This window comes from Scomber japonicus, chromosome 13, assembly GCF_027409825.1.
Source record: "Scomber japonicus isolate fScoJap1 chromosome 13, fScoJap1.pri, whole genome shotgun sequence".
NCBI classification, from domain to species: Eukaryota; Metazoa; Chordata; class Actinopteri; order Scombriformes; family Scombridae; genus Scomber; species Scomber japonicus.
The window spans coordinates 3,464,671-3,479,245 of record NC_070590.1 but is presented as its reverse complement, the minus strand read 5'-3'; the positions used below and the strand labels follow the sequence as shown (position 1 = coordinate 3,479,245).

The following is a 14,575-nucleotide window of genomic DNA, read 5'->3' as shown; positions in this document are numbered from 1 at the left end:
AAGCTAGTAACCGTGAGATGTTGTGAGAAATGAACTGTGAGAGTCCTGAGACATTAACCAGCAGCACAGGTCCTCTTATACACGTTACCATGGAAACAGTAAGGTAACGTTAGTAAGTAACAATAGCACGAAAACTATAAAGTAACGTTAGCATGAGATATAAAGTTATGTCAGTGTAACAGTTGTATTAGCATGGAGACTATAAAGTAATGTTAGCATGAGATATAAAGTTATGTCAGTATAACAATTGTATTAGTATGGAGACTATAAAATAACGTTAGCACAAAATCTATAAAGTAACGTTAGCATGAAACCTATAAAGTTATATTAGCACAAAAACTAAAGTAACGTTAGCATGAGAGATGAAGTTATGTCAGTGTAACAATTGTATTAGCATGGAGGCTATAAAGTAATGTTAGCACAAAACCTATAAAGTAACGTTAGCATGAAAACTATAGTTACATTAGCACAACAACTATAAAGTAACGTTAGCATAAGAGATGACTATATGTCAGTATAACAATTATGCATGAAAGCATGTTAACAGTAAAGTTATGTTAACACTGAAACAAATAAGTAACGACAGCAAAAACAAAGTAACGTTAGCTTGATAACAATAAACTGGCATTAGCATGAAAGGAAAGTAGTGTTACATGTTCATTAAATTGATAAAGTTACGTGTTACCTGTTGAGTGTTTCTTAGAAAGTTGATCAGTGTATTTTACACCCAAAAGACCTTTAAAACAAGCGTGTCTTTTTATCTCCAGATAATTAACGTTTTCTTCTTTTTTACTTTTATGATTTGTGAAGTTTAAGACACAAAAACAACTTCACATGTCGATGCTCATATATGTTGTCAGTCATTCTGGTTATTAGAGAAAAGTTAAACACCAGGTCATGTCAATGCTGCCAGATAATGCCAATAAATAGTCATGTCGGTTCACTGCTCACCTGGTGTAAACACCCACCAGAAGGGCTGAGTATCGTTTAATAAATGACGATACCAGCACCAATTCAGGTCCCCTTAAAGTGACACTGATACCAACTGACAACTTCATTAGATTCCCATTAACACATTTAGGTCTCTGTCTTTTATCTGGTGTAACAGGTGTGTAGTGTAGACTCACTTCAGAGCATTTTGGTGGCATCTTAGCTGTTAAACTGCTAAGTACGCTAACTCAAATTCACTGTGATTTCATTGTTGATCGGCTTTGAGCAAGTCCATACACAAATAGTCATATTTTCTAGCTCTGGATGCAAAAAGGGTGCAAAATCAATCGCAGGTATTGTTTGACGGGAGATGTTTTGATACTACTTGGCATCGATTTTACTTTGGCATCGAGTACCTCTTCCCACCAGAGAGCTTCAGAGGGTGAGGTCGCTCCATTTGATTTAAAAGCTGCCTTCTTTACTTCATTAAACCATATAACTTTTGCATTACCACTGACCATTTCCCCCAATGGGCGCCATCTGCTTTTTTAAAGTGATTTCTGACCATCTAAGGAAACAATTAGTGCTTGTTAATTTCGGTGTGCCTTTGAAATCCAATTGCAGAGGCCTCAAAATTAGTGTATTTCATCACAAGTGATTGTTAATTGTGGGCGTAAATGATTGTTAAATATTCCATTTACTTTTTCCAGTATCCAGTTACTTAGAAAATGATTTTTGAAAGAAAGAAAAATGGAGCAATGAAAGTTTTAGGGTGGAGTTTTTTCACTTTACTAAGCTACATTAGGCAACTTCCCATATATATAAATGTCAGGGAGAGTAAGCAGCGTGACCTTAAATGACCCAACAATCCTGTATTGTGACATTGTTGGTGCAAAATTGGAAAATCCATCTTTTTCCGGAGAGAGTGCAAAAATAATACATTTTTATTGATATTATGTATAATCTATATCTTTTCAGTCATTTTAAAGCAAAAAAAATTAATCATTCCCCATTTCCAACTTGTCATTTATAAGGATTTGTGGCTTTTGTTGTTGTTGTTTTGTCAATACCTTTTTAAGGTTTCGACCGAAATAAATCGATACCAAGTGGTATTGAAACTTCTCCTGTCAAACGATTCCTGCAATAATCCTTTTTGCACCCAAAGCTAGAAAGTATGACTATTTGTATCGACTTTCTAAGACTTTCAAAATGCATTTGTGTAAAAATCACATCATTTAGCTTTGGTGGAGTCTTAGCAGAGCCTTTATGATGGGTATTGAATAAAGTAGTCAATTGGAATCAGTATCACTTGGATTGGTACTGGTATCATAACTTTTTAACTATATCCGGCCTTAGATAGTACGTCAAATATGTTTGGATTTAAGGAAAATGGTGACAGATATTTTTTCACTGTTTTCAGAACAAACTAAAAAATGAATTAATCAAGATTATTTAGATTAATCAATAATGGAAAATAGTTACAGCTCCACATACCACTAGATTTTGAATTGATTTTAGTCTCCTGACAAAACAAAAAAGTATATTAGTTTTAATTAACTTCTACTTATTTATGTGTTTTAGCCAGTGCAGTGCAGCCGTCAAATGAAAGTTGAAACCTTCACTTTTGGTATCATTACCCTTCCAACTGATTCTCTTTGTGTGAGTAGACGTGTAACTACATGATCACACTTCCAGTGTATTTTTGTCTTTGTTTGTTGTTTTAAAAGGTGAAAGGTGTTTGGGAACTTAACCCTGTAAAGTCTGAACCATCAAATAATTGCCAGAAAATTATAATTCTTTGAAACTGGAGTGTGTATTGGACCTTCTGACAAATAATTAAATGACACTTTGCATATATGAGTTATGTTTTGTATCAATCCAGTAACTATTCCTATTTAAGTATCAGTAACTATTTAAATGTTTTTCTTATTTTAACTTTTTTAAAACTGGTATAAGATCCAGGCCTCTAAATTGTGTCTCACTGATTGACAACGCAGAAGTAAAAGGCCCCCGGGTGGTTTATCTGTGAACTACATGTATCTGATCATATACATCAGACGATGACGTAGAGCTCTCTAAAACTCATGCATCACATATGATTCAGTAGGTGTTACAGGGTTAAGAAGAGCAGCATTGTAAATTATGTGATGATTGAGGTAGATAAACCGTAATTGGTTTTGTGGTTACGTTAATTTAACCTGAATATACACTGTAATGATAGTGTGAGGGGTCGTGATACTCTATGCTGCAGCTGCACCACCTGAGGGATTTCTGACCAGCACTTTCTGTCTTTGAACAGACAAAAAACAGCTCATACCTCAGGAAGGGTATGAAATTTTGGTGGTTTCGGTTATCGTGGCTTTTTCAAATCGCGGTATACCCAGGTGGGGAGTTCTGGTCCTCTGAAATGAGGCCAACGCGGAAGTAACTTAGAACTGCATTGTAGCAAAAGGCCACCAGGGGGCGACCGTCTCTATACAAGTCAATGGAGAATTCACCAACTTCTCACTTGATTTCTAACCTCAGTAAACATTTTCAAAATGTGTTTATGGTCTCAATCGCTAGTTTAAAGCCTTCTTCAATGCAGTATGATGTTCATTTGGGACATTTTGGCCTCCCTGATTTTATATGTGACGATAAAGCAGGGTATGCATTAGGGCGTGGCTATGTTGTGAATGACAGGTTGATTGACCAATGTCCTTGAGATCCAGCCCTCGCAACCATAGCAACAGCAGCAGCATACACCTGAAATTTTCAAGATGGCGCTGCCCAGATTCGATTTGATTATTGGCTTCTGAGCAGCAGTCCACAAACCAATGGGTGACGTCACGGATGTTACGTCCGTTTCTTCTATACAGTCTATGTATAAAACAACAAGTGACAAGTGATGAAATTATTAAAAAAAAGAAAAAAACACTGTGTGGACTGAAGTAGAAAGAGTCAGTTAAACAATAAAAATCAAGCCAGTCATTAATCTAAAATTAGCCACCATAAGCAACCGGCTTTCAAAGCGCCTTGAGTGTATTCAACAGAGGAGGCGTTTGTTTTATTGCTAATGAAATAAAGCTTTCTTTGTAAGAGGAGGGAAGTTTTGTTTCCTTCACAAATTTAACAGCTTCGGTATAAATGTCTTCTCATACAACACACACACACACACACACACACACACACACACACACACACACAGCTGTCAGCAGCCTTGTGTTAAAAGGCGCCGTTATGGTGTCCAACAACAACAATAACAACAACAGATAAACTCTAACCAGCGCACAAGTTTATAACGTGTCACATGGTGCAAGACGACTTTAATAATATCTCTGTCACAATTAGTGTTGTGACATTAGATTAATGGCCATAACTTACAAAAAAACACGTAGAAAATATAAATATAGTGAATACTGTGTGTATACTGAGCTATATTTAATAACCACAGCTCACGTGAATTAGTGGCTAATGTTGTGTTCCTGTCATGTGGGTGTTACAGTATTTTCCAGGTTTTCAACATGTAGATATTTTTCACCCAGGATGTAATTATAAGCGAACAAGTAAGTCCATTGTTGATGTTAAATGCTTATTTTATAGATATTGTGCCATACTGTTCATACATTGTATTTTTATAACCTTCTCATACAGCAGTGTAACCATGTGAGAGTTGTAAACATGGACTTTTTTTTTTATCATTTCTGCCGTCACATGATATGACCACAGCTGACTCATAGGATATAACGTTGTGGTTTTATCTCCATTATAAAATAACATGTTAGAAATTGACCACATTGATAAATCAGGATATTCCTACAAATATTCTTTTGGTTTGGTTTCGTTGCTGTTAGGAATGAAGCTCTGTTTGTTTCCACTTTAAAACATTTATATAATGAAACTGCCCTCTTTTAATTTAGAAATAGCTCACAATGATTTTTGATTTGTGAAACCACTCAAGATCTTTTATTAGAGTAGAAGTATTATCATAAAAGTCGTTCTCTTCCCTGCAGGCAAAGATGAGTTTGTCTGGTTTATCTTAAAAGCTGCAGTGATCTGTATCTATTCTGACAATTTAATAATTGTTGTATTGTATTGTTTTATGTAGTTATTTATTATATTTTTATGGGGGGTCGATTAATTAAACTTTAATTAATCGAGATACTTTGGCTCTTAGCAACGCTTGTGCTCATTTATGACTTTTTAAAGGTGCTTTTCAGGAGGACCACCCCCCCCCCCCAAAAAAAAAAAAAAAACCCACAAAAACTCCACTTGGTTTTGATTTTGATTGGTGGGGAAATCCACGCATGTGAAAGTCTGGCTTAGTGTAGATGATTGAAAGAAGTGAGTGCAACAATGGAGGAGTCGACCTGTCACAATAGTTATCAACTTATCGTACAATAACTTAATTATCAGCATCATCATGTCTATATATTGACTTATCATATGGAGTGTTGACAATAAAGTATATCGTATCGTATATCAGCGGTGAAAAATGATCTTTAAATGACAATAATATTGTTTACTTTGATTATTTCTGACACGATATATCGTCCAAAAAATGGTAGTTATGGTGACAGGCTTAATGTTAATGCAGTTCAATTAGCCCTCCTGTTGTCCTTGAGTCAGGAAGGGAGGAGGAAGGAAGGAAGCAAAGGATGGGGGGAGGATGGAAGGAGGGAAGGAAGAAAGGAAGGAAAGGAGGGAGGAAGAAAGGGAGGAAGAGAAAGAAAGAAGGAAGAATGGATGGGAGGAGGCAAGGAGGAAGGAAAGGAGGGAGGAAGGATAGAAGGAGTGAAGGGAGAAAGGAGGGAGGAAATGAAAGAAGGAAGGGAGGAAGGAAGAATGGATGGGAGGAGGCAAGGAGGAAGGAAGAAAGGGGGGAGGAAGGAAAGGAAGGAAAGGAGGGAGAAAGGATGGAAGGAGGGAAGGAAGGAAAGGAGGGAGGAAGGAAAGAAAGGAAATAAGTAAGGGAAGGAAGGAGGGAGGAAAGGAAAGGAAGGAAGGAAGGAAGTAAGGAGGGAAGGGAGGGAGACGGAGTCAATTTGACCCGAGAGGACGACACAAAGATTAGAGGCTTATTAATATAAAGAAGGTTTGGTTTGACTCTCAGACTAATCACCTTCATGTTAATCTGATGGCAGTTTTAAATAAAGCACCTGACTCACTTTTAATCTGCAGTTTATTGGTTGATGTAGTTTATAAAATGTCAGAAAACAATGAAAAATCTGACTAAATGAAAAAGGAAAGGCAGCAAATCTTCACAAAGACGCTGCAAACAACAAATCGATTCTACATTTTTTAGTTGATAGGAACTGTGAAAAATGATTTGAACACACCCTGTTTGACAAAAAACACAGATTAGTGAACTACAACCACAACCACGTACCAAACCAACCGCCAAGTCCCATTTCTGACGTACTTCCTGTCACGTCCCGGCCGAGGGCGCATTAGAGCACGTGAGCCTTTACACTACAAAACACACGTGGTCGGCAGAGTCACAGACCACCTCTGCTGGTGGTTTGAGTGCTCGAAACACAATCCGTCTCAAAGGTCGATTACACATATATTTACACTCAGTTGACTGATATTTGGAAATCACATGGAAATTATTTAATAAATCCAGAAAGTCATTGTTTAAATATTTACTTTGACAAACATCATTCCCCATAAACCTTTAGTCCAGAGGAGTCAAACTCATTTAAATCAAGGGCCACATACTAGGCTTTACACGATCAGGATTTTTGGGGCTGATCACCGATCAGTGAGTTTAAATAAACCGATCAGCGATCCGATCACGTCTTCTTTGTCCACGCTCCGGTTCTTAAACTCGGCTTCTCCTCCTCGTGTTCCCTATCCAGGTACATTAGTGCTATTGAAACATTTTGCAGATGCTTCCCCACGAGGTTCTTTAGTGTTGCACAGATTGTTAAATAGCTTGTGTTTTATCTGTCTGCCCACAACACCCACACGTTTGTTTGAATCCGACACCTCATGATTCAAGATTCAAAAAACTTTATTGTCCGTCACATCGAGACAGGGCTCAAAACTAGCTGTGGGATTCAAACAAACATGTCGTTGGTGTGGAACTTCTTCGGAGTAAATGAGACAGATAAAACATAAGCCATCTGTAATCTATGCAACGGGAGCATCTGTAAAAAGTTTCAACACGACAATGACGACATTGATGGGATCGGCCGATCTCACTAATTACATAAAATGCTAAATATCGTCCGATCCGATATAGCCGAACAGATCGGTGTAAAGCCTACCACATGCTGCCCAATTTGATCTGAAGTGGGCCAAACCAGTAAAACCATTCCATAACAACCTACAAATAACATATAATATATATAAAATGTAATATAATGTTCCTATAATAAACCACCTATTTACAAACTGGATGAACAGCCTTAGAAAATTAGTGCAATTCCACAATATTATATCTCAGTTTTATCAGATTATTTTGCACTGATTGATAACATTTTGCACAACATTTAGTGTATGAATGTTTTAAATATGACTACAGTATTAATTGTTTTTTCAGGTAATATTTATGTAAGGATGGGAAAAGCCTCTGAAACAGCCAAAAATGTGGAATTGCTTTTCTGAGATTACAGCTAAAAATTCACGATAGTTTTCGTGAGTTTTTACGGATCGTAAGGAGCCGGTACATTTTGACGGGGAGCTGTAGTTCTTCCGTGTTAAAATCCTGGAAGCTTCAACTTCTTATAACAGCTGCTGTAGTGGAGACGAGTTGTCTTAGTTCTCTACGGTTAGTCGATTAATCAGTTAGTCGGTCAGCAGAAAATTAATCGCTAATTATTTTAATAATCCATTAAATGTTTTGAGTAATTTTTTAAAGAGAGTTGCAGTTTTCCAGCTTCTCAAATGTGATTATTGTCTGGTTTCTGTAGTCTTCTATGACAGTAATCGATATTTTTCAGCTCTTTCTTACACTTTATAGATTTTTATAAACTTTTTTAAATATATTTTTAAATTTATTCTCTTTTATAAGGCAGTTATTTTATGATTTGTGTATTTTGCTGCCTTGTGAAGCACTTAAGTAAGTTGCATTTTGAGAAATGCTCTGTAGATTAAGTTAATTATTGTTATTGTTATTAATAAACAGCTGATTGATTAAGCTAATAGAGAACAGATTAATGTTGTGCAGCCTTACATCGAGTTACAGACAGGAAGTGACTTCAGCTCTCTATGAAGCTGAACAAGTTTATAGTATATTACTATAAAAACATAAATTACAGCCACTCAGAGTGTTGATACAGTAACTGGACTACTGACATTAATACTTAAAAAAGATTTTGAGTAGTTTAGCTGCTGTTAAAGAACTTTTTGAGGGTCTTAGATACCGTATCATGTCACATACTGTTGGTTCAATTTCTTTGATTTTGGTGAAAACATCAGCATTGATAAGTCCTTTATGATAGAGCCACTCCTCTCCCCATGATGTTTTCTGCATGACTAAAAGCTTAATAGTTCAGCTAATGAGGCTGCTTTCAGTCTTAATTAAGTATGTTTATCATTTCATGGAGAATCTGTGTTTCAGTGTCTTCCTGCCTCACTGACAGGCCATATTCTCCTGCTGTTTGTCTTGATTTTCAGTCCCATTAATGCTCCGAGCGGACATCAGGGATCTCGTTTTCTCTGTAATCAATCAGCTTATCGGTAATTCTTGTGGCTGATATTATCATCAGTTTCCTGGTCCTAAACAAAAGGTCTTGTTTGCATTGTGTCTATGACAATAACTCACTTTTACTGAGCATGCCTCAGTAGCAGCAGCCGTGTCCTATTTGAATAACAAATCCCAAAGTGTGGCATTGTGTTTCTCTTCGCCTCCAGGCTGCTGCTGCTGCTGCTGCTGCTGGGTCGCCATGTTTGCTCATTTTTACAACTGATATTAACATTAACGCTGAGCAAAGATAGTTTCAGCATAATTACTTCATACTTCTTCTCTTCTTTAAGCTATTGTTGATACAGAATACATTTTCATGATTGTAAATAAGCATTTTAATTAAAAAAAAAGAGCTGTTTATTTTCACCATTTGGTCTATAAAAGAACATTTAACAAAGTAAATCAGCATTCAATAATATCATTAAATGTCTTGTGTGTCAAACTAACATATCAGAAACCTCAAAATATTCAGTTTACTAAAATATAAGACCAAGAAAATTCTCAAATTTGAGAACATGGAGACATTAAATCAGCATTTTTACTTGAAAAATTACTTCATTGATTATAAAAATGTTCTTTTAATCACCCAGCTGTTTGCAACTCTAATTTAAATACACACACACACACACACACACAATAGCGTATTTGTCTGTTTGGACCTGGGGTTTACCTCTCAGGTTACAACATACAGGATATTTGCATAGAAAGTGGGATTTAGAGTGGTGATGTCATCTCCCATCGTGGATGATGGCTAACCTGACGGATATATCGGTCAGCCGATATTATCACAGATGTATACGACATATCGGCATCGATGTTTATGTTGTCAGATAAGTGACAATACTTTAAAAAAGATATACAGGCAACATTTCTTCATTCAAGTTTAAATATGTATGTTTTTCATTTATAGTTGTAATCATTTATTGTTTCAGTTCACTGATGAAGTTTATTGTTAAACTGTAAAATACTACAGGCAAGAGACGAGTAGATGATGTGATTAAAAGACCAAACAACGACATTTCTGTTTGTTTCATTTATTAATTGTATGAACGTTACATCTTCTCATCGCTCTCTGATGATTTTCTGTCTCTTGGAAGCTTGAGTTGCACTTTGTCGCATCCATTTTTTCCACCATGGTCAAGCATAGAAATCCAAAAAATACCTGCAAAGTCTCTGGTTTGAGTCCATTAAAGGACCTTTGTTGCATGTCATACACATATCTCTCTCTCTCTCCCCTTGTTTGCTGTCGACCTCACAGAATGTGCCAATGACTGTCTTCTAATAAAGAAATGTTATAAAAAACAAACAAAAAAAACCCAGGTGATTTTAAATAGAGCTCAACTGATATTATTGGCTGATATTGATCAATCACAGAAACATTGGTATCTGCGAATATATATATATATATATATATATATAGTCCAATATGTGCCAATTAAAAAGTTATATAGGTATCATTTTATGTATTTGTAAGTTTATTGTTTAACTGTAAAATATCATGACCTCCATTACATGTGTTTGTCACAAGTGTTTGACAACCATATTTGAGGGATCATTGCAAAAAATGTGTGAAAAAAATCCAGTATCAGTTGGGGGCCAAGTTGTAAACCCACCTATTGACACGTTTCAGGGTCGCTGCTCGCACAAACAAAACAGGGCCACCACATTGACACTCTCACGAACCTGAAAACTAGAAAGGAACGTACTGATTCTTCACAGCTTGATCAGTAAACGGAAATCTCCTCTTGAGTCCATCTGGGCGTGAACAAACCACCACGACTACTTTTCTTTGTGGTGGTTTTTGTTCACCGAAGCAAACGTGTTTCATTGGTTTTTCAGATCAAAAGCAGAATCTTCCTCAGTTATTTTCCCGCCCAGTTAAAAACCAAAATCTCCTTTGTGTGTTTGCAGGGGGCGGTGGAAACAGAAAAGGAAAGAGTAAGAAATGGAAGCAAATGCTACAGTTCCCCCACGTGAGCATGTGTGAAGAGCTGCGACAAACCACAGGTGAGCTAACAGTGTGCTTCCTCAGATGGGATGTGTGTGTCTGAAACTGATTTAAATGCGTTGTATCCATGGTGACGTGATTGTTGTCTGATGTAAACACTCTTTCAGCCAGGCGTGCGACCATCATCAGACCTCTAATTTGTCAAGCTCACCATTTTAAGATCTGGAGGAAATCTAATTTGAAAGAGTTATAATGCGGGACAATGGGATGTTTCTTAATCCTATGACAGCTGTCACTGTGAGTTTGAAAAGGAACCTCTGGAAACAAAACCTCAACTATATTTTAGTCAGATAAGCTAATGGATTGAATTTATGGGTTTAGGTTTTTCAGGTGATGCTTGACGCTTGTTTTCTCCCCCATTAACTTCCATACAAACCCAGGCAACTAAGTCCTACTTGAGTCAGACCTTCGGGCTACTTTGTGATTAACCTAAATTAAAAGAAATTAACTATTTTTGAACCTGTCATAAATGCAGACAGAAAGTTTTCAAGAGCTCATTACATTGTTAGACCACCAGGCAGCTTTGCAAGGATGGAGACAGCATAGTTTTAAAGTGTAACCAAGATTAAATAAGAATATTAGCTTTGCCTCATTTAGAAAAAATCTGAAGCCAAAAGGGAGAAATTCATATTGTACTTTTTATTTCATTTTAAGATGGCGCCCCCTAGTTTCACAGTGTCTTGATTAAAGGCTGTTCCATTATCCGCTTACATAGCTGGAATCTGCATTTCCATACAGTAAATCAAATCTTTGCATAAAGTGATAACATGTCGCTCTATCAATAGGCAGAGCAGATGGTCACACTGAGCCTGATTGCATCCTGTTACACAACACAGAGGCACAGACTCTCAACTATAACCCACATTAGCTTTAACCCACATTAGCTTTAGCCCACATTAGCTTTCCTGCTAAAGTCTTTTTTTTAATTTAACTTACAAACATGAACACACATCTTGTCCTGCACCGTAGTTTGTTGAACGAGCCACCGAACATTATTCACCTGGGCAAAGTGGTTAGATATCTAATTGGCTGCTCAGTTGCAGTGCATTAACCTTTGTGTCGTCCTCCTGGGTCAAATTGACCCTGTGTGTTTTTACTGTTCCTTCTTTCCTCCTTCCTCCATCCTCCTTTCTTCCTTCCATCTGTCCTTCCTTCCTCCCTCCTTCTTTCCTTCCCTCCTTCCTTCCTCCCTCCTTTTCTCTTTCTTTCCTTCCTCTCTTTCCTCCCTTCCTTCCTCCATCACCCTTTCTTCCTTCCTTCCTTCTGTCCTTCCTTCCTCCCTCTCTCCTTCTTTCCTCCTTCCCTCATTCTCTTTTTCTTTCCTCCCCATTACCTTCCTTCTTTCCTCCCTCCCTCCTACCTTCCTTCCTTCTTTCTTTCCTTTCCTTCCTTCTTCCTCCCTCATACCTTCCTTCCTTCCTTTCCTTCCTTGTTTGAGTGCAGATAGGGGACAATTAAATGTGATTTGAGTTGGACTTAAAAGGTTTATGTTGTGTGGCACGTTGATTGTTTCGATAACAGGATGTTCTTTTTGAAAATGACCCACAATGACTTTTCATCGTGTTAGAAGTCAATGAGAGTGTGACAGCGTGACACAGCATGGTAATAAAATGCCATAAATTGTTTCTGATATTGTCCTATTTGCAATTTTCTCATACTTTTCATGACATTATCATCACTTGAGTGTTATCCCAGTTATCAGTTGCTCAACGCCACTGATAAGAACTGAGCTGTACAATATTATAGCAATAACGTGATTTTTATTTTAAGGTTTTTTTTTATTTAAATGGCAGCAGCTGGCTCCGGACTTCAATGTATTGCTACACAGGACAACTCAATGTGTGTTGTCGCTCATCAAAAGCTCTTATTCAATTTTCTCATTATTTCATACAGAAAACACTGTGCTTACTGGTGTTTGTGCGTACACAGCAGCATCTGTAATGTAAAGGGGCAACTCTGTAGTAAATTGATATTGACTACAGTGGCTGTTAAGGTTCAAAACAGGACAAAACACTGCTTACTTATACGGTAAACTCACATTAGTCGGCTACTTTTGGATATACAGAAACATGACCTAATGCTATAATATTAGTATTTATTCTTGTATTAAGTTTCATGATCAATGTTGATTCTTCATTTCCCTCGTGTAGCAGTGATGGCCTGTAATAGTGTACAAAAATAGACGTCCATTAATTCACATTACATCATAACCATGCTCTCAGCAGCTGACTACATATTTTTAGAAACAAAACAAAAAAGTGGGTTATAAAAGGTTCATAGTGCCTACTGTGGGCCAAATCTGACCCTCCAAGAAAAATATTTGGTCCTCTAACACAAGCTGAAGTTTTCCCTTTTATGGATTACATCAAATGTTTTAATAAATCTACAGTATGTAAAAACAAAGCTCATGTAAGTCCCAATAGATTTGACGTTTTGTAACATAAGTTTACCAGCTAGATAAGAAACATACATAACATTATTTGGCCAGTTATTTACAGTATTTTTCCTCAACTATAAATTAAGCAGTCCACTGTTTATTGTGTGTGGATAAGTTATTAGTTATATTTTTAATTGTTGCATGTTTTTTGCCAAATGAATATTAACAAAAGCTGCTGTCACTTTTACTCGTCCTCACTTGCTGATGGGAACATGAGTCCTCAGATACAACTAACAACAAGCTGTTTTACTAATAAAAATAATAACAGCTTTATTTGTATAGCACCTTTCATACAATAAATTTGGTTCAAAGTCCTTCACAACAAAAAAAAAAACACCAAATGCTTCACATTAGAAGTGCATGACCCAATATTTTCATGGTGGATATAACCGACAAATAGCCAAATAATCACTGCATGCCAACGTTCACAAGGTACTAAATAGACAATGTTTCAAAAAATAACTTAAAATATCATTAAAAGAAAATCTTATAGGCTTACAGTCCCCTAAAAATATACTAGCGTGGATTTTTTTTCTCCCCGTCATAAACAACGCTGAGCATTTCCTTTACAGTCATGTTAGCAACGAGAGATGTAACGTTAGCTTTGTTGACGTACTAGTTTGGTGATTAGCGTCAGGTCCGTCTCCCTCGGTAACCGTCACAGCAGACAGCAGCTTTTTGTCCGTGTGAAACCGCGATAGCTCAACTCTGCTCCACATATTTCACTCCTGACAACATTATCCTTTTCTTTCTGGAAGCTTTTAAACCACGCTGGACTTTTGTGTGGCTTCGTCTGCATCATGTTCCCTCCAGTCAGCTAGCTAGCAGGCTAACTTACTAGCTAGCAGGCTAACTTACTACCGAGTCAAAGTAGCCGAGGGCAGCAGGAAAAATCTCTTAGAGCTCCTCCTAGTGGCTGACATTGAAAACTGCTGTCCAGTAGCTGTTAATGAACCCTTCATACTAAACTACTCAGCTCAACTCTTGATTAACGTTTTTCAATGAAAAAAAATTACAAAAAAACAACCACAGCACAAAGGTCAAAGTTAGTCCCTGCAAATGATTTTTCAATTCAGTTTTAATGACACATCCCAAAAAAAAGGAGCATATACCAATGCTAGAAAAGAACAAAAAACAAAGAAGGAACAAGGTAATATAGGATGGACAATAAAAATATTAATACATTTAAACCATTAAAAGTTGTACTTAGTAAAGTTTGCTTAAAAATAGAATAAATACAATATATGAAATCAAATACAATACAACATTTTAAAAGTTATTCAGTATTGAACTTATTTTTTTTATAAATAAATTTATTCTTGAATGAGGCTTTGTTTCCATCGCACATAAAAAAACCTGGTGCATGGTTGAATGTAACTGCTGATGCCTAGCATAGAGTACATTGTATTATAACCTGCTTATTATTGTTCTTTTTTCACTTTTTCAGTTTCTAAAGTTTTTTCTCAGACCACCAGCTTCTTGTCAAAAGCGTACACAAGCTCAGGTTTCAGGTTTCAGGTTTCAACTA

The 14,575-nt window shown here is 36.7% G+C and overlaps 1 protein-coding gene across 1 annotated transcript in view; it reads left to right on the top strand.

Moving 5' to 3' along the window:
• grk6 (G protein-coupled receptor kinase 6) overlaps window positions 1-14,575 on the top strand; it is a 73,631-nt gene that overhangs the window by 4,623 nt on the left and 54,433 nt on the right. Inside the window, exon 2 of the mRNA XM_053331194.1 lies at window positions 10,514-10,609. Coding sequence (XP_053187169.1) covers window positions 10,514-10,609 — 96 coding nt within the window. The remainder of the gene's footprint in view (window positions 1-10,513; window positions 10,610-14,575) is intronic.